General features: G+C 33.9%; 1 protein-coding gene across 7 annotated transcripts in view; it reads right to left on the minus strand.

The window, feature by feature from the left end:
- Positions 1-22,032, minus strand: part of NALCN (sodium leak channel, non-selective) — a 351,429-nt gene that overhangs the window by 300,823 nt on the left and 28,574 nt on the right. For all 7 annotated transcript variants that reach the window (XM_007960806.3, XM_038007863.2, XM_038007864.2 and 4 more), the window contains exons 4-6: positions 12,432-12,515; positions 10,787-10,926; positions 10,567-10,695 (exon numbers count right to left, since the gene is read on the minus strand). In XM_007960806.3, the coding sequence (XP_007958997.2) occupies positions 10,567-10,695; positions 10,787-10,926; positions 12,432-12,515 (353 nt within the window). The remainder of the gene's footprint in view (positions 1-10,566; positions 10,696-10,786; positions 10,927-12,431; positions 12,516-22,032) is intronic.

Raw genomic sequence — 22,032 nt, forward strand, 5'->3', positions numbered from 1 at the left:
GAATAGACATTTCTCAAAAGAAGACATACAAATGGCAAATAGGTATATAAAAATGGGTAATATCACTAATCATTGGGGAAATGGAAATAAAAACTACAGTGAAATATCAAGTCACCCCAGTTAAAATGGCTTTTATAAAAAAGACAGTGAAAGTTGGTGAGAATGCAGAGAAACAGGAACCCTCACACACTGTTGGTGGGAATGCAAATTTTGACAACCACTGTGAAAAACAGTATGGACTGAAAAAAACTAAACATGGAACGACTCTATGATCCAGCAATTTCAGTACTGGGTACATATCCAAAAGGGAGGAAATCTGTATATTGAAGAGATAGCGGCACTCACATGTTGACTGCAGCACTATTCCAAACAGCCAAAATATGGAATCAACCTAACTGCCCACCGATGGATAAATGGATAAAGAAACTATGATATGTATCTATACAGACACACAATGTAATACCATTCAGCCATAAAAATAAGTAAAATCCTGTCGTTTGCAGCAGCATGGATGGAACTGGAGGTCATTATGCTAAAAGAAATAAGCCAAGTACAGAAAGACAAATATCACATCATCTCACTCATATTTAAGCCCTAAGTAAGTGGATCTTATGAAGAAGGAGAATAGATTGGTTGTTACCAGAGAGGGAGAAGGGTAAAGGCCAGGGTTGGATGAAGAAAGATTGGGGAATAGGTACAAAAATATAGTCAGATAAAAGAGAAAAGACCTAGTGTTTGATAAATCAGTAGGGTGACTATAGTAACAGTAATCTATTATATATTTCAAAATAGTTAGTAGAGAATAATTCAAGTGTTCCCAGTATTAAGAAAAATGTTTCAGGTGATGGATATGCCAGTTGTCCTGATTTGATTATTATGCCTTACATGAATGTATCAAAATATCACATGTACTCCAAAAATACATCTATTGTGTCAATAAACATAAACAAACACATATGAATCAAGATGTCATAGACCGTTGTATGAATTTGGGGCAATTATGATTTTACATATTCTACAAAACTGTCTTTTGATAAAGTTCTTAGAAATTAAAAATTAATGTTCTAAATTTCAGTATGCTTCTATTTGTATTTCTTTTTTTTTTTCTTTGACTTTTATTTTAGATTCAGGGATACATGTGCAGGTTTGTTAGAGAGGTAAACTGTGTATCAAGGGGGTGTGGTGTACAGATTGTTTCACCACTCAGATAATAAGCATAGCACCTAATAGGTAGTTTTTCAATCTTCACCTTCCTCTCACCCTCCACCCTCAGGTAGGCCCCAGTGTCTGCTGTTCCCTTCTTTGTGTCCGTATACACTCAATGTTTAGCTCTCATTCATAAGTGAGAACAAGCGTTATTTGATTTTCTGTTCCTGTGTAAGTTTGCTTAGGATAATGACCTCCAGCTTCATTCATGTTGCTACAAAGGACATAGTCTCATTATTTCTCTTGGCTGCATAGTATTCCATGAAAAAAACTATTTTGTCAACAAAATTTATAAGACAATACTTCATTTATTTGCCAAGTACCCTAAAGAATACGTGACAAACAAATTTAGTTAATACATTTTAATGTATTTATTTTAATAAACTTAAAATTTATTTGGACCAGCAAGAGCAAACTGCAAAAAACTCAACTTTATATTATCTCTAATCCAACTCTTGGTGATACTTTACAAAATACCAAGTTCCATAACTTCCCCTGGGCAAGGTGACCATAAAATGCATTGTCTACTTTGAGATTCCTTAAAATCGAGTAAAAGGCTGTTAGTGATTACTTTGAAACAGTAGGGATAAACCAAGATTGTCCTGGGCATCTGTGATGTGTGATCACCCTACCTCCGGGCTTAAAGCTAGTGGTCCAGTCATCGCAAATATGTTCCTGAGTTCCTATTTGAATCCTGTTCTCTCTATATTAAACTTTTATATATTTAATGGTTACATTTACTTACCTTAAAGTTTTTCTAATTATGTCACTCTTGGAAATAAGATTTCATTATTTGATACCAAGCTACGAATACGTTTTTCTTCTTTTTCAGGAATGAGAATAAGGTGTCAGGTAAGTCTTCATCTTTTCTATTTAACCTGACAGCTCATTTTAGAACATTCCTGTTCCAGCTTCGGGGAGATTTCTGCCATCACAGTTGGTATTTCACAACACCTGTTTCTGCTACAAGCCATTGCTCTTCTCAGCTTCCTTTAGGAAATGAGCTGCTTTGCTTAGTCAAATCTCATTACTCTTTTCATAATTGCCTTAGGTCGCCATTAATTATCAGAGAAGAATCTAAAGCTTTACTAGCACTGCTACTGAAGACATAGCTAAGATTCCCTGCTATTGGACCTGACAAGAACTAAGCTCCATTTAAAAGCAAAACTGTATATATTGTGTTGCTTCTATATCTTGTTCGCCTCACATACTAAACAGAATCAGTTCTGGAGGTCAGCTATGAAACCCAAGATATGCAAGTTTCTGGTCTGAAACCTCTGTCATGATTAGGCTATAATACATGCAAATCAATTAGGCAGAAGTTGGAACAATTGTTAACAATTTCTCTTCATCGTTTCTCTTAAATGATTAAGAGAAATGAGGTCACGGCAGTAGCTGGCAACACTGATTGCTGAAAACACAGCCATCATACCTTAGCTTAATATGTGACTCAGAGATGTGTATAATAAATTTTTAAAATAATATTATTTTTAATTGACAAATCATAATTGTATTACATTAACGCAGCACCAGGTGATGTTTTGATAGATGTATACAAGATGTAATGGTTAAATCGGGCTAATTAACACATCCATCATATCACTTAACTCTTTTGTGATGATACATTTGAAATTTACTTTTTTTTTTTTTTGAGACGGAGTCTCGCTCTATCGCCCAGGCTGGAGGGCAGTGGCACAATCTTCTAACAACTGTGATTATGAGCAACATTACTACCAAGTGGCTAGTTAAGCATTTTCTTCTCAAATAGTAAATGAAGAGGCACATAAAAAGAAGACAAAATAAATGTGTGTGTGTGTGTGTGTGTGTGTGTGTGTGTGTGTATGCTACTAGGCAGGTTTTACACATATGGGAAAGACAAAAATGCAGCCATTTCACCATAATGGCTATGTCTCAGGTAACTAAGCACTCTGTCAACATTGATGAAATTTTTCATGGTGAACTTCATTTTTGGGATAGAGTAATGAGCTGGAGCTAATATTTAGATCACGAGGCACGTTTTAATGCATTTTTTCAGTATCATTCTTTTCTTGGTACCAAATACAGCATGGAACTAGCAAAGAATACTTACTGAAGCAACTCTAGGGTCATGAGTTCAGAAGACATTCGTGTATCTGTTCTCAGTTTCTGTGAACATTTATGTGCCAGTATGAGCTTTGGTTTGCCAGCATAATGCCTGATCTTCTAGCTGCATTTACAAGTTTTATAACTCTCACATTCTGACTTGGTTTTAATAAAACAGTAATTTGAAACCAGCCTCCTGTACCCCCCGCAGTACTACACAGCTGCTTTCTTATCCAGAAGATTTCCCTGTTCTTCATCTCCATATTTATTGTCTCCAACCCACACAATATCTTTATCCATTTTCATATTCACTCATAGAACAATCTAGGCATATTCTACAGCCTACATACACTAAAAAAAAAAAAAAAAAAAAAAAAAAAAAAAAAAAAAAAAAAAAATTCCAACTACCTACAGATTTTCTTCCATGCATTTGTCTCTTCCCTCACCCACACAGTCAACTCCCTTACTCAACACTTGCTTCAATTTTCTTACTCTGTATATGAACTAATTCACTGCTTCTTTCTGCTTAAACTTTGTTTTTCTCTTTCTTAGCCATTTCTCCTTTCCTGCTTTTAACAACTTCCTTTTCTCTGTGTTTCTTTTTTATTTCATCTTCTTTATCAATTTGTCATCATGTTAATATTGTCTGTCTAAATGTAATGTTATCAACCATGCCTTCAATAAATAGTTACTAATTATTTATTCTGTGTTAGGATACTAGGTAGTAAGGATAAGAAGATGAATATAACACAATATTCTCTTCCCCTTTCCCATATGTATCCTCAAGGATCTTAGAGAAAAATAGAAAAAAAAAATAGCTATGAATGTGAGTCCTGGCTCTCGCAAGACGGACTGTACCAAATTCAACTCCTTCCACTACAAACAAATAGATAACATTAACAACTCCACATTTGGGCTCACAACAAAAAAAAAATGCATTCCAAAATGTCAAAACATAGGAAGGAAAGCAGTAAATGAGTAGGAAAGGAAGGAACATGAGTTGACATAGTGTTACAAATGGGAGCTAGGTATCCAGTATCCAAGAGCTTGGGTTTTAATGCCGACATGAGGCGGAAGACCAGGTCTTGAGCCCATGTAAAGCTTAAGGCTGGAAATATGACCCCATGCATGAAGCCAGATTGTAATTTGAAAGACTTTCAGTGTGTGATATTGGTAAAGAGATAGTCCAATAGACTGGTGAAGCACAGTGGAGTCGCAGAGGAATAGACCCAGGTATAGACGGGGAATTAGTGAATGAGACAGGTGAAGCTAAACTCAGTGGATAATAGTACACAATAAATAGTGCAGGCACAATTGCTTAACCATATGAAAAACTAGATTTCTACCTCACATTGAGACATTTTAGGCAGTTTTAGCAGGTGTAACTGACATAACATAAACTGCACATACAAAAGTGTACAGTTTGATAAGTTTTGGCACATGTACAGAACCACAGTCAAGATAATGAACATATCAATAAACCCCAAAGGTTTCTTGATGCCCCTTTGTAGTCCCTTATTTCCACCACAACCTTTATCGCCAGGCAACTGCTGATTTATTTTCTATCATTAAAGATAAGTTTGCATTTTCTAGAATTTTATATAAATGGAATCATAGAATATGTCATCTTTTAAAATCTGGATTTATTCAGTCATCATAATTATTTTGAGATTTATCCAAGATGCTGTATACATCAATAGTTCATTATTTATTATTATTAAACAGTATTTATTATATGGATATACCATCATTAGTTTATCTATCTGTTGATGGAAATTTGGGTTGTCACCAGTTTGGAGTATTACGAATGAAGTTGCTGTGGGCATTCATGTGTAAATCTTTGTATGGACATACATTTTTATTTCTTTTGGTTTAATACCTGGAATGGAATAAATGAGAGATGTGACAGGTGCCTGTTCAACACTTTTTCTTTCTTTCTTTTTTATTTCTTAGAGACTGGGACTCACTGTATCACCCAGGCTGGAGTGCAGTGATGCAATCATAGCTCACTCTAGTCTCAAACTCCTAGGCTATAACTCAGTCTCCCAAAGTGCCGAGATTACAGGCATGTGCCACTGCACCCAGCCTGATCAACTTTTTTTTTTTTAAACAGAGTTGTAATATTTGTTGTAAAGTTGTAATATTTGTACCATCCTCTATCCCCCCAAAATAGCTTATGGGAGTTAGTTTCTTCTCATCGTTAATGCTGTATGCCACACGCTGATGCAGAAGACAAAATAAATTTGGTAGGCACCATTTGATTCACTTCACTTATTTAAAAAACACACAAAATCTCCAAGGTTTTGAAAGTGGAATGAGAGTTGCTGATTAGGGCATCTAACTAGTCGGTCCATGCTCTCTTACTACTGAGTTTCTTCTTCATTTACACTCTTAGCAATGGGCTTAATTTCATCACCACGAGGCTGGGCTCAGGATTGTGCAGCCCATGCTCTAAAACTAAGAATTTGTCATGTCCTCCCTTTTACTGTCAATCCAGGAAAGGTCTAAAGCATACTTAAGCAATTGTGGGGAAAAAAACCAATTGCTTAATAAGATAAAAGGTGATTAAATAAAAATAAATTATTTTAGAGTTACAAATTATTTTAGAGTTATGATTATTGAAAAATTTGAAATGTCATGTTCTTGACCCATCATATACTCTGGCATCCAGAAGCTAATTAGGAAAAAAATTCCAAATTCATGATGATAAAAAGGTCAGCCCATCTGAAATATACAACGACACTTTATGCACCTAAAGTTTAAAATTATATAAAGCAAAAACTGACAAAAATAAGAGAGATTGAAATTTTTTCTCATGTCTAGAAAATTGAAGAGCTCTCTCAGAAATTGATAGAACAACCCTGATTTTAAAAACCAAGAAGGATAGAACTACCTAGAACAAATTATCAGCCAACTTGACTTCGGTGACATTTATAGACATTATACTCAAAAACTGCAGACTTAACTTTCTTTTTTTCAAATTCTCATGGAATTTTCACCAATTTAGACCATATAATGCTCCTTAAAATGATTCCTAATGAATTTCAAAAGGCTGAAACTTCACAGGGACTATTGTCTGACCACAACAGAATAAACTTATGCTCCCAAATAACATTTTTAGAAAATCTCATCCTTCTAAAAATACACTTCTAAATAACCTATGGGCCAAAAGAGAAATCATGTATGATATTAGAAGACACTTGAATAATAATAAAAATATAACATATTAACATTTTGGAAATGCAGTTAAAACAATGCTTAGAGGAAAATTATATTTTTAAATTATTGTATTAGAAAAATGTTAAAAGATGCCTATATACCTTCGTTTTATGAAATATGAAAAAGAAAATAAAAACTAAAAGCAGAAATAAGGAAATAATGAAGATAAAAAATCAATGTGAAAAACAGACTAACAACAGGGAATATTAAATAGGGCAAAGATTCTTGTGTGTGTGAAAAGATTAATACAATTGAGAAGACATGAAAAAATGGAGAAAGATACAAATTATCAATGTCAGGAAAAAAATGACTTATTACCACTATTCTATAGATGTTAAAAAGAAAATCATGCTTAAAAGATAATCATAGGGCATTTGTATAAACATTATGCAATATTGACAATCTATAAAAATAGGTAGGATCTTTGAAAAGCAAAATTTACCAACTTAACAGAACAAGAAAGATAACAACGCCATAGCTCTGTATGTTGAATACATTTAATTTGTAACGAAAAACGTTCTCACAAAGAAAATTTCAGGCCCTGAGTTTTACTCATGAATTCTATCAAACATTTAAGAAAGAAAGAATATGAATCTTATATTAACCCTTGGAAAAATGTTCTGCTTGTTTTATGAGGACAACATTACCTAGATTTCAAAATCTGGTAAAGATATTTCAATTAAAAAAGCCTAAAAATAATGCTCCTTGTGAACAAAGATGCAATAATTTGTAACAAAACATTAGCAAATCAAATCTTACAAGGCATAAAGAGGAATACAATATGACCAAATTAGCAATATACCAGAAATGCAAGATTGGCTTCTATTAAAAAAATCCATCATGTAATTCAGTACATTAACAGAATAAAAGAGAAAAGCACTGGACAAAATATACATACATCAATGATTAAAATCTCTTAGCACCATAGGAATTAAAGGTAACTTCCTCACTTTGAAAACTCTACAGCTCACATCCCACTTAACAAAAATACTGAAAGCTTCTCCTAAGACATTGATGTCCATTCCAACCACTAAATTAAGACTACATCTTGACCCTTACCTCATAAGAAACACACAAATTAATTTGAGTAGGATTATAACTTTCAGGGACTACCTCATAAGAAATACACAAGTTAATTTGAGAAGGATGATAATTTTCAGAAAGTAGAATAATAAATGCAATAACTTACTCTCTGGACTTAATTCTGACAGAAAAAGGAAATAGTTCCCTCAAGACATATATAATAAATATGTAAAGATTTTTATATTCACCAAAATCTCAATCAAGTGGGTAGAGACATAATTTCAATAGTAGGGGAAAATAATAATATGTCCAGAAAATGGTTATCAAAAAGTTATTTTCCAAGGCTATTTTGAACAACAATAATGAAGAGTGGGAGAGTGGGGTTAGTAGCAACAGTGTTTTTCTTTTAAAAATAATTTTGAGTAGATTATTCACTCATGTCATGCAAGAATAAAAATTATATTAAAAAACAAGAAAAAATGAAATCTTTACTTCAACATAATTCTATGGATAATCAAGGAAGGCATGGTATCTGGCCACACTTAGGTGAACCTAAGGTAAATTTGTTTCTTTCTTTCTTTTTTCGAGACAGAGTCTCACTCTGTGGCACAGGCTGGAGTGCAGTGGTGCGATCTCAGCTCACTGCAATCTTCGTCTCGTGGGTTCAAGCAATTCTCCTGTCTCAGCCTCCTGAGTAGCTGGGATTACAGGTGCCCGCCACCATGCCCAGCTAATTTTTGTATTTTTAGTAGAGATGGGGTTTAACCATATTGGTCAGGCTGGTCTGGAACTCCTGACCTCAGGTTATCTACCTGCCTCAGCCTTCCAAAGTGCTGGGATTACAGGTGTGAGCCACTGTGCTCGGCCCCCTAAGGTAAATTTCTAAGTAGGTATGAGATGCATGTATATACCTTCTAAATAAAAATAAAATGAAATAAAATAAGGCCTTGACTAATAGGTAATGCTTTACTGTTTAACATTTAACTAGTGAAATTATACTGATGTTTTTGAAGTTACTGCAATCATTCCTATTTTCTTAGAAACTTGCACATGCCTCACGGTCTAAAAACACGTGGAAACAAAATATCTACCCTTTTGAAGTTGATATTTTTTGGGGTGGTGCAACAGCAAGCAATTAAACTCACTTTTAGTTTTTAGTACATTATGTAATTATTAGGAGTTGCACAATATACATATACTATTTGTGCATGAATTAGAAATTCAATTATTAAATTTACTTCTGGGAGAAACTAATAATTAAATGACCATTATAAATGTGAAATAAACTCAGAATTAATTTAGTTACTTTGTCAGTAAAATAACGTAGCCATGAATTAGTCATAGATGTTTTCCTCTCACATTCTTACAAGTGTAAATTTTGGTCTTCTTTATTGCTCTTTCCTTTTTTTTTTCTTTAAACATGTTATCTCTCTTTTGGAGAGATACTTACCACCTCAGCATGTAAGCGTGTTTACATACTTCTTTATGACAACAAAGTAATGACGGCTAGCATACAGTGAATGCCTTTACTATGTGCTGGTCACTTTGCTTGTCTTTACATTCATTCCCTCATTCACTCTTCCTGACACCTCTAGAAAGTATGTCCTGTTGTTAATGCACTTCACTGAGGAATAACCTAAATAATTTATGCAAATTCATACAATAAAGTGTTGGAATTGAGTCAAGCTTATCATGGTATCTATACTCACAGAGATATTCACTTATTTGTGGTTTATCTACTTTGTATATATATACATAGACTTTATGAAAAAAATGCTCCAAGTGCAGAAAACACAACATAACACTTTCAATATTTTTAAACTCAATGATCCTTATATACCCAATTGGTTTGTAAGTAGTATTGATACATTAAAAATATTTTGAAGAGGAATGGCTGCTTTTAATCTCTTTTTGAATTTTATAACGTGCTTTAAATCTGATTTCTATGATTTGAATCAAGATTTTTTCAATTGGTAATTTATGGATGAGTTCTTCATTTATAAATAGACAAATTCCTATGTGAAGATTTGAATACAAGTCGTAAAATCAATTGTATTATCCCCAATCCCTGCTGCCCTGAAATCTGGCATAGTCATATCTGTTGTACTTCTGGGTTGTGCTTGGAACCCCAAACTCTATATCTAGCCAACACCTAATGGGACACTTCTGGACCACCCAGGGGCCAACATCCCACTCTGCTCTCTCCTGCCATCACATCCCTGGAGTTGTATATTTACAATGATCAGCCAAGCAGAAGAGGCAGGTGCCCTATTGCATAATACATAATAGGTAACTGAAGTACATACATTCTATCTTGCCCACCAACCCTACAACAGACAAATGCAACAGATAGTATGTAGTGTTTTGTCTAGAAATGATGTTATAATCATTTAGGAAACTATTTTAGGGAATGATGACCAAAGATAATAATAATAAAAATGAGGTTTTTTTCCTAACATGTAACTCACTCTAATATGAAAAACTTCCTCAGTGAAGCTTTAGGTTTTTGTTATTATGTTAGCACATTCCCCATTTTGCCACACTGAGAAAGGTTTCTAAATGTATACTTTGCATTTGCTTAATCTACTTTCCCACCAGCTTACATTTTCAAATCTGTCTTGTTTTGAATACTTGTCTTTAAAAATTGGACAAAACAGAAATTAGCCGGGCATGGTGGTGCATGCCTGTAGTCCCAGCTACTCGGGAGGGTGAGGCAGGAGAAACACTTGAACCTGGGACGCGGAGGTTGCAGTGAGCTGAGATCGCACCACTGCACTCCAGCCTCGCGACTGAGCGAGACTCCATCTCAAAAATAAAATAAAATAAAATAAAATAAAATAAAATAAAATAAAATAAAATAAAATAAAATAAAATAAAATAAAAATTGGACAAAACAATACTGAGAAAGCAGAGACACAGAACAAAGAGGACATAAACGCTGTTTGAAAAATCTGACACAGAGGTTATTTGCATGAAAATTACAGAGATAGCTTTGTTAATCAACCAGATTAAAATGTAGTTAATAGATAAACTTACCCCGGTTTTGTGTCATTTACTACACAGTGATAAGTAAATGTTCCAAACATCTGAACTCCTAAAATTCCATAAAGAAGTAGAAAGAAAAGTAGGAAAATGGAAACACTCCATATTTGTTCTCCTGATCGCCTAGGGAAAAAAAGAAGTAGGTAAAGTACATAAAACTTACAAAAAAACTTCATAAGCTTTTCCTCTTAACTTATTGTAAAGTAGCACTCACTTTAAAATATTTGTAATTCTGGTCCTTGGCAGTTCAAATCGGAAATAAATTCGGAATGCTCGGATCATAATCAGTGGCCGTGGAATCCGCAACATGCCCCAAGGTGACATCTGATCAACTATATCAGCAATTTCAAACACCTACAAATTAAAAGATGGGTAAATGAGGTTGGATTTCCCCTTAGCATTCATTGCTCATACTCATGGAATATACAGATGTTAGCAGCATAAGTAGGTGCATCTCTATTCTGAATTTAACCCTACATTATTTTCCACCAAAATCCACTTTCTTTTGAGTACATTTTGAATCTATAGCTATCTTAACAGAAACAAATACATAAACTAATGAGAACATCATTAATCTTGTTCATTTCCTGTCTCATTCATTAAGACAGTTTTTAATTACAAGAAGTGCCAACTTAGAATATAAAATAAGTATGCTGTCTTTCTCATTAATAATGTTCTTTGGTGGAGGCTTTTGAATATCTAGAAAATAAAGTAATAGAGAAAGGTTAAAATTATGAAACACTATTTACTAACAGAGGCAAAAATAATTAGAAATGTTTGTCAATCACACAATAGTTATTAAATGGAAAAGGACATATTAATATGAGAAACGATTCAACCTGAGAAAGCTGATTAAAAAATATATGAGTGATGAAATTAAATTGTGGGAGAGGTGAACTTTATAAAAATAAGAAAGGAAAGCTTATCAACAAACACTATGATGAGTTGGCAGAACGGGCTGTGAGGTTTTGAATTCTGAATTTTTAAATAAAGAATAGATGAATAAACTCTAGAGACCTGTACAACATTGTACCTATAGTTAACAATAATTTATCGTACAATTAAAATTCGTTCAAACAGTAGATCTTATGTTAGGCGTTCTTACCACAGTCAAATCAAAACAGATCAAATAAAATCAAAAGAATATAGTAACTTTAGTTGAATTAAAAGGCAAAATCATGTCTGAATGAATGCATGGAAATTAATTCTACTTATTTTCCAATCAAATCTCTCCTGTAAGCCTTCTTAATGTATGTTCCCCATCTCTTATAACAAAGCATTTAATATTTGCAATATAGCATTTTATGTTGGCTAATACCCATCAAAATATGAGAAGACTAGACTTTAAATTTTTAAGTTCTATTTTTTATTTACAAATATAGAAATAAGACTCCACATTGTTTCCTTCATTTCAGGGAATATATATATCTGATTAATAGTTAACAATTTTCTATAGTATTGATTTTCATTTCTGATTGAGAAATAATTCACAAATGTAACTGACAATAATTAAGATATTACAGCTATTGACTTTTCTAACAATAAAATGTTTGAGGTGATATAAATGCTAATTATGCAGATTTGATCATTACACCTTGCATACATCAAGTATCACTCAGTTCCCCATAAATACATACAGTATTATGTATCCATTAAAATTAATTTTTCAAATTTCAAATATGTCAGAGTAAACAGATTAATCACATCAGTTAAAAGAAAAATAAAATAAACATAATGCTGTAGGCAGTTACACAATCACACTTGATATATATTTTGTAATATTTCTATTTAGACTTTTAACGCAAAATAATTCCCATTTGGGAGAGTACCCCCTTGTAATTTAAAAAGTATTTAATTACCTGCAGCACCAAAGAAACCCAAAGGCAAAAGACCATAAATCCATCAAAAACACACCAGCGATCTTTCACGTAGGAACTATCCCCCTAAAAATAAATTTTACATGGCATTATTAGGGAGAGCAAATATTTTAAAGAAAAATCTGTGGAGGAAAATGTCAAATGTTAATTCAATAAAAGCTATCTACAATTTTTGTATCATAATAGAATAGACTTTCACAAGGAATAAGTTTAGCATTTTAAGTAGCATTACTTATTAAAAAAATATTTTATAAAAGACAAGCAACTGCAGAACTTTGCAGGTAAAATACTTGATTCATGCAAAGGGAAAATACCACATTTTTTTCTCTCAGCCACACAAATTCTAACACTTAAAGAACCAGAAGCCATTCTTCCAAATATGCTGTGTAGGTCCTAAGCCAGCTCCCTGCCTACAAGAACCAAGAGCACACTGTGGTCAACAGGAAGGTCTTTAAAACTGTTAGGTTTAGCACCATTAGTAGGAAAATTAACAAGGCATTCACTTCAAGCTGATTAAAAAGTGAAGAAGAAAAAAAGGTCATTATCACTGGTCATTAGAAAAATGCAAATCAAAACCACAATAAGATACCATCTCACCCCAGTTTAATGGCAATCATTAAAAAGTAAGGAAACAACAGATGCTGGAGAGGATGTGGAGAAATAGCAACACTTTTACACTGTTGGTGGAGTGTAAATTAGTTCAACCATTGTGAAAGACAATGTGGCGATTCCTCAAGGATCTAGAACCAGAAATACCATTTGACCTAGCAATTCCATTACTGGGTATATACCCAAAGGATTACAAATCATTCTACTATAAAGACACATACACACATATGTTTGTTGCAGCACTATTCACAATAGCAAAAACTTGGAACCAATCCAAATGCCCATCAATCACAGACTGGATAAAGAAAATGTGGTACATATACACTATGGAATACTGTGCAGCCATAAAAAAGGATGACTTCATGTTTCTTGAAGGGACATGGATGAACCTGGAAACCATCATTCTCAGCAAACTAACACAGGAACAGAAAATCGAACACCGCATGTTTCCACTCATAAATGTGAGTTGAACAATGAGAACATATGGATACAGGAAAGGGAACATCACACACTGGGACCTGTCAGAGGGTGGGGGGCTAGGGGAGGGACAGCATTAGGAGAAACACCTAATGTAGATGACGGGTTGATGGGTGCAGCAAACCGCCATGTGTATTTGTATGTATGCTGAAAACATTATTTGGCCGATGTAATAGGACATAGGTATACATATATATACCTAGGTATACATGCTACATGGCATGTGTATCCCTATGTAACAAAACTGCACGTTCTGCAAATGTACCCCAAAACTTAAAGTATAATAATAATAATAAAAAGACCTAACTATCCTAAATATATATGCACTTTACACAGGAACATCCAAATTTATAAAGCAAGTTCTTAGAGATGTTCAAAGGGACTTAAAGTTCTGCACAATAATAATGGGAGATTTCAACACCTGACGGTATTAGATCATTAAGGCAGAACCCCCCAAAGATCAAATGAACCTGATAGACATCTACAGAACTTTCCACTGTATATATGTGGATATATATACACACACATACATATACATTTTTTCTCATTGTCACATAGCACATATTCTAAAATCAACACTTAATCAGACATAAAACACCTCTCAGAAAATGCAAAAGAACTGAAATCAAAACAACCGTTCTCTTGGACCACAGTGCAGTAAAAATAGAATCCAAGACTAACCAAAAAAAGTGAAGAAGAAACTTGTCTTAATTTGCAGGGAAAATATATATTGACTTTAATTTTAATTGGGATTGTAGATGTAAAAGAAAGATAAAGATGTACCACTTTCATTTTTGAATAGAGAATCTGTTCTGACATTAGAATGTATGTTTTAATAACACGGGAATTTTAAAAAAATGCCTTTGGAATAATAAAACAGAAAACTTCATGAGGTCAAAAATTAGAAACTTTAAATAGAAAAGCCTTTGCTTTTTTAGGACTACCCCATTAAGTCATTAATTCTGTAGTCATCCATGTAACTCAATTCTGAATGCAGTCACATATATCATTACCTCCTCTGATTAAACCTGCTAGGGAAATAAAAATAGAAATAAAATGTCAAGATTTCAAATCAAATGATAAAACATGTTGCAGGATATTGACATAAGCTTCCGCCTTTAGTAACAAATAGGTGTCCAAATATCTCCTTGAGAGGTTTCTGGAAATAATTTATGGTGTATGCAAAACTAACACTATGATAAAACACTTAATGGAAGTTTTCTGACTGAAAAATGAAGTATAAACTCAACTTAATGAACATTGAATAAGTGCCTGTTTTACATTAGAGGATATATAATGTCTAGCTAATACACACACACACCACCATCAGCACCACCAGCAACAACCAAAAGAACAACAATCTTGTAGAAAAAACATAGGTGAACATATCCAGCTAGTATATAAGGTAAAATAACTTAAAGTTATAAACATGGTGGGAAAGATGGTAAGATTAACTCTATGGGGAGTTTAGAGAAACTAATGTTAACTCCCAAATGAATGGATAAATAATGTTTTCAATAGCACGATAATCAACCAAACTTGGTGACTCCTGGGTTTGGGAAGACTCACAAAAGAGATATGAAAGCAAATTCTGAAGCTTGGCTCTGGGTGACAAGAAGGACAATGGCCCTATTAAACTGTGTGACTATCATCATATGAAGACGCTACTGGTGCTCCTGGTGTTGATGTGCTACACGTAAACACATCACAAAGGTTAAATATACAACAAATAATTTAAGGTGTTTTTATAGTCATCTTCAACTTTTTTTATAGTTGTGTTTTTTAATAGTTGTGTTAAAGATCTCACAAACATCTTTAACTATAAGCATCATACTTGCCTCATATACTGCACAATTAATTGAAAATGTAAATTAATTATAATTGAAACACAGATAATATAGCCAATATAAATTTGACTTTTATCTGAGCCTTTGATTAACACCCAAGAAGATAATAGAATATGAATTACGTAAGTTGTGCTTTGCCTGCCTTCCTTCCTGCCTTCCTGCCTTCTTTCCTTCCTTCCTTCCTTCCTTCCTTCCGTCCTTCCTTTCTTTCTCCCCGACCCCCTCCCTCCCTCCCTCCCTCTCTCCCTCCCTTCTTTCCTTTCTTCCTTCCTTCCCTCAGCTCATAAGCATCCCTTTAATCTAGGCAGTGTTCAAGAACTAGGGATACAAAGGTGAACAAAGCAAACACTTCTGTCTATGCAATTTACATTCTGAATGAAATAAAATATTCATTATGTTATATGTTGACAAGTGTCATGAAGAAAAATAAAAGTGTCTATTTTCAAGTGTACTTTTATTAAATTAACAAATGTTTTTTACTTGTGTGTTAGGGAAAAAGAAAAAGAAAATTACCACTTCATCTTTATTTTAAGAACTAGGCATAGTTGTGACTTGTTTTAAAAAATGCAAAGAATTCCAAAAATGAAAACTGAAATTTTATGGGACTCAGCAGAGAACTATGTTAAAATTGGAGCAATTCATGAGTAAATATTAGGCGGGAAAAGAGTAATTATATATTGCTGAGTACATGGGCACCCAAACAGGATGAATTTACATGGTACTTTTTCAAAAGTATTAAATAGAACAGTATTACTATTTTATTTCATTTTTGTCATTGACAATGTTATATGTAGTAGCATTACAATTACCCTCCTTTCAATTGCTCATAATTTGCTTTAGAAATGAATTAAACTCAGTGGAACATAGAATGAGAGCTCACCATTATACTGAGGTTCATTTACAATGTTAACAAATGAGGACAAACAGTGCTATTTCCCTTTGTGTTGTGGGCAGTAAGCGGGCAAGTGAGCGGTCAGGAGCCAAAGGTGGAGGACAGACATGTTTTTCACAATGTATTCTGATATGTTTCTGGACCAATGTTTACATGTTAAATTTTAAAAAATAGCTTTTCAACTTTTTTTTAGGTTGGATATTTTAGCTTTAACAAGAATCACTTCTCCATTTGGCAAAAATAAATTTAAATTAAAAAATTGGGGCCTCACCAATTCAGAATGAAAAGCTATCAATAACAGATGTGACCGAATTTTTGTTTCTGATTTGTTTGCTAAGGAAATTAATGTTGTAAAACTGGCCCACACTACGTTTCAAGCTATATAAAATAATGAATTATTTTAAATCGTTTTAGAAGCACCAGTGGTGATCAGAAATTAGAAACATACAAACATCTTAATTTCAAACGACCTCGTTTATAAAAACTGGCTTAGCAAAAATTCTATGTAATTTAGAAAACTTTCTTTTCCATAGAAAGTAATTTAATTGTTTTGTTTGGAATGTTTTCTGCCTTGGACTTTTCAGAAACATATAGTGGCATTCACGTGTCACCAACAAGCTCAGCACACGCTAGATTGTATGCAGTGGTCAACCAGAACTGGCCTCTTTTTATTTTCCCAGTAAAATATGGAAATAATCCTCTGGGCATAAGTTTCATGTATTATCTTTTGGCTCATGTTTCCACGAGTCATTCAATATTCATAAACGCCTTTTATAAACAGAGTTATCATGACCCAAGATACAAAGGACAGTAACACTCAGCATTTTTCCATTTGTAAAACATCTTTGGCTGGTTAATGTTCATTGTTTTTCATGCTGTCCATCTTCCTGAAAAATTCTGCAAAGTCTGTGCTAACCTTTTCTTCCAGAGTGATCTGATTACAGCCTCCTCTGATCACCTTAACTCAGGCATTATGCAACAACTGACAACTCAGCTTGTGTACATAAATAATGTGCATCTTATGTTACTCGCAGAATACGCCTCTGTAATCCACACTGGTTGTTTCATGAATTTATATTCGGTCTCTCCAACTTATTGGATCTGATGGCGAAGTTTGAGTTTCCTACTTAAATCTTCTCTGAACGTATTCTCTGGAGTTATATTAGAAAAAAAAAGAAGTCTACCCCTCATGGTAAATGTTTGAGTGTGTTCTGAAGATGAATAACACCCTGAGACTTTAAGTAGGATAAGTTAAGGTTGTGTTTCCAGCACCCAGTACAGTGGGTGACATACAGCAGATATTAAATGAATGATAGATAGTCACATGAACCATGTCTCAGATAAAAAGCCTCTGTAGATTACAATGTACACAGCAAGATGTCAATTAATATTTCTTAATGCATCCATCCATCTATTTACTGAAATTATTTGTATTGCTTCTAAAAAGAAATTATTCCTTTCTGACTCCTTTGTAACCATGAAAGATTACAGAGGAGATCATGAGATGACTTATGGATACTTCCTGGATTAGCATAGTTTGCATAAGCAGAACTAAACATGCCACGCAAATACGGTTACAGTTTACATATTTTATACATTGCCATGAAATTGTAAATACAATTGAATTGGTAGGAATTAAAATTACTATCATATTAATCATTATCAATAATCACTAAGGCACAATAAGTTTATAATACTTTTAAATAAGTAGAATACAGACCTTGAAATCTGACACTTTGAAATACAACCTTAGATTACATTTTGTATCTGGCATATTTATCAAGTTATCGTCAGAAGCCCTAGCCATAGTAGTCAAAGTTGCTTTGATTCCATTTATAAGCATGGCCAGATCCTTTAAAATTCTACTGTATTAAGGCTCAAGTTATAATATTTGCAACCCGCTTCTAAAATATGCAACCAGAAGCTAACACATATGAATGACCAGTGGTACTCAAGATATTTTAACACCTTAAATACGAAAAAAATGTTTTAATTTGTTTGTTCCATCAACAAGAAATGGAGGGCAGAGAGTGCTTGAGCTACGGGCAAAAATCAGCACTCTGTTAGCTAAGGAGATGAGTGTTTCAAGAGCTGTATATGTTGATTTTTATAAAGGTAAACACTTGAAGACTGCCAATCAATGACAAGGTATAAGAAAGTAACAATATATCATGCAAGTATTTAATAAGCAGAAAAAGGAAACACATTTATAGGGATATATTTTGCAGTGACAAAATGATATGCACTGGTAGTTTCACGAGCACAGGATTTATTGTCCCAAGTTTCCAGGGCCCATCTGTCACTATGTCTCAGCATTATTTTCTATTACTTCAACAGTGCTTAAAGGATGCATGCTGCTTTTACTTGTATCTATTGCCAGATGTGAAATAGACAACTGAGAATGGTCTAAAGAATTCACAGTCTGCCGTACATGAAGTGCTCTGCATCAGCACAGACATGTATCATCCGAATAGTTTCTTTTCACTTCTAGGGATTTGGTGAGTGAGAACGCTTCTAGGAAGAGGAATTAGGGAGGCAATAAGAAGAAAGTTGCTGAGGAGTGGGAATTGATTGGCAGGCACCTTCAGGCTTGGGGAATATTACAAAAGATGGAAAACACTTAAACGCATTCCTCCAACAAAAATTGTTAAAGACATTTCTTGCCGGAAGGACTTTCTGCTTCAGTTTCTCTCCCCAGCTGTGCATCCAGCATGTTACCTCCAGAGTGAACTATTTAAACACAAATCAGATTCTGCTACTCTCAGATGAAAATCCTCCATCCATCTTTACTGACCACAGAACGAAGTCAGAACTCCTTGCAGAGCCTGCCGGGCCCTCCATGATGCCGCCAGGTCTGGCTTCACAAACTCCTCTCACTGCCTCCTGTGCACAGCCCATCTGCCACTTCTGACTACTTTGAGCTCAGCATGTACCTCACTGTTCCACACCTTTGTGTCTCAACATATTCCTTTTCTTTCCCCGTGAGATCCCTTACTTCTGTCTTACTTCCATCACCCCTACCACAGACCTTACTCATCCTTCAGGGCATTCTTTCACATTCCTCTTTCTCCAAGACTTCTCTGATATCCCCAGGCAGAGAGTTTTGGTCCTTTTCTTTTTTGTGCCTGCCTCCCCCATAGCTTTTACACACCACTATTAAAGCCCTTTCAGAAAAAAAAAAAAGAAGGTCCCTCTCTATGTAGACTCTCACTGTACAAATATTTGCTATTTATATCTGCAAAAAATGTTTGCCTCAGAATCACTATGAACCTAGAAGAATCACCACAATGAATTTGCATGTGTGCCAATGGACACATTAAAGTTGCCAATGGATCCTGCCAAAGGTATAGTGTGCAATGCAGGTATATCTCTGTTGTTCGCCTTTTGGGTCTAATCTTGTACCAGCACTGTTTACCTACTTAACTATTTAACGCTAGTGCATTGTTACCTTCCTCTTTCCTACCTTTCCCCTGAAGGCTAGCCTTTCACGAGATCCAAAAATTGAGTTTACCAACCCAGGCCCATTTTATCATATTTCATCAATTCTAAAACACACTCTACTCTGGTCCAACACAGTTGCACACTTCTGGATTCCGGTGCATCTTCTAATTGTTGCATCAATTACAATCTTACATCTTTCAGTCAATGTATAATTAGAAGCCTTTATTATTTCGTAGAGACCTGTGAATCTGTGAAGTGATGCTTTTTTTTTTTTTAAACAATTGATGATATCCACAATTCAATAAAATATGGTGGATGGTACCTTAATGTATTTTTTAAATTTACTTAATAACAGAAAGTTCCTGTTACTTTTGGGCACATATAAAACATCCACTGTGGTTTGATTAGTGCAAATAATTGGGTAAGGGGTGTTTTAAATGCTTTTTATTTTGCAGAAATATGCAATAAACATAGGTATTAGAGGGTGATGTAGTGATATTTGGAGAAATTGGTCAGCGCTCCCCTAATAGATTATTAGTTTTCCCATATAAATTAATGAAATAGAAGTGCCTATTTTCTGAAAATATGCTATCCAGCATGTTTTCAGAAATATACTGGATGTTGGAAATGAAGAGTGTCTGTATGTGCTAAGTCTGTTCTACAAAGTGAACCAGGCTTTCTCTGAGGACAGGGGCTCTGCTTGGTTTTGTGTGTTTTCCTTCTCCAAGGGCAGAGATGAGCTCATTGCAAGGATTCAATAAATGGTTGCTGGATGATTAAAAGAAAACTTGGAAACTGTACTTCGGTTTAAGAATATAACTCCTTCTTATATTACATTTATATCTTAAATATCTTAAACACTTTCATATCTTAAATATTTTATATTTATACATATTCTAATATATATTTGGCAAATTACTAGGTCAATAAAATGAGTAGGCAACACTAGGAAGCCACAGCTTCGACACATTTGTATTGAAAAATAAAGTTTCAGGGTTTGCTTTGTTGTGCATAATTTTATAAACTAGGTATCATTGGATAACACTACTTTAACGATTAGGTATGACTCTTTGGTATACCACAACATTGCCAAAATTGGCTAGGTATAATTTTAAAGAATTGCGCATGATGGCTGGGCAAAAATACATTGGTTTGCTTCTATAAATGTTTTCTTATGGACTAACATAGTTGTATGCATGGAAAAGACTCCTTAAAAAATAACAGGTTAGCATTCCCCAAATTACTAGCATATGTATACATTAACTCACACACACTTTTCCACCCAGAACACACGGCTAACAGGTACTGCTCACTTAATAACTAAATTTGACTATTCCTTAGAAATATTTTAGTTGGCAATCAGTGAATATTAAACACTTCATATTTGCACAACTCTGTTCCAAACGAGGTGAAAACTTATTATGAAAAGTGTAACCTGAAGATTAAAATAGAACGTGCATATTCATAATGTTCCCATTTATGTATGAAGAAATACAAGCTTAAATGTTAGCGAGAAAATAGCACATATTTGCAAATTACTCTGGGTGAAGAGACTAAAGATTGAGAGAAAACTGCAGTGCTATTGGCAAATGTATTAAGGTAGAAAAAGTATGAAAAATGATAAGGTTTACAGCAGACAGGTGCTTAACAAAAGTTTAAAAAATTATGGTAGAGTTGAAGAAAGCACAGTAACTCAAACTTCAGTAATATAAGAGAGAAGTCCTCCGAAAGGTATCACAGAGCCTCGATGTGACGGATGTATTTTTATTATTATGTAACTTAAATACCTACAATATGTACACATTTCTCATGTAAGTGTAAAAGCAAAACAAATTTACAAATACAAAAATGCAAAGCTAATAACATGTAAATCAGTAACATACATTTAATGTGACAAAGGATATTTTGCTAAAATAAAGTCTAATTAAAAACTTAAGTTTTGAATATAAGAACGTAATATCAAGCCCAATATACTCTTTGAGCTGTATCTGTTATGACATGCATGTTTGAAGAAGTCTGCAGTATGAAAATGATAAAGCTGTGGCTTAGATTTAATATCATGAAAATGACAGTAGTTACTGATATAATTATTACCCTCTAACAATAATACAGGCCATGATGGTAACAATTCAGTGAGTTGATACATTTAAAGCTTGGTTCAGGATAGGCAGACCTCATATTTAACTAAAATGCTAGCAAGCATTTAAACATAAAATATCAGTTTTACTGAGCTATGAAGTTGAGCTGACTACTTTAAGATGTTAACAGTGCAATATTACTAAAATCTGCATTACAGTTGTATTTGATCCAATTACGT

The sequence above is a fragment of the Chlorocebus sabaeus genome, chromosome 3 (assembly GCF_047675955.1).
Source record: "Chlorocebus sabaeus isolate Y175 chromosome 3, mChlSab1.0.hap1, whole genome shotgun sequence".
Lineage (NCBI taxonomy): Eukaryota > Metazoa > Chordata > Mammalia > Primates > Cercopithecidae > Chlorocebus > Chlorocebus sabaeus.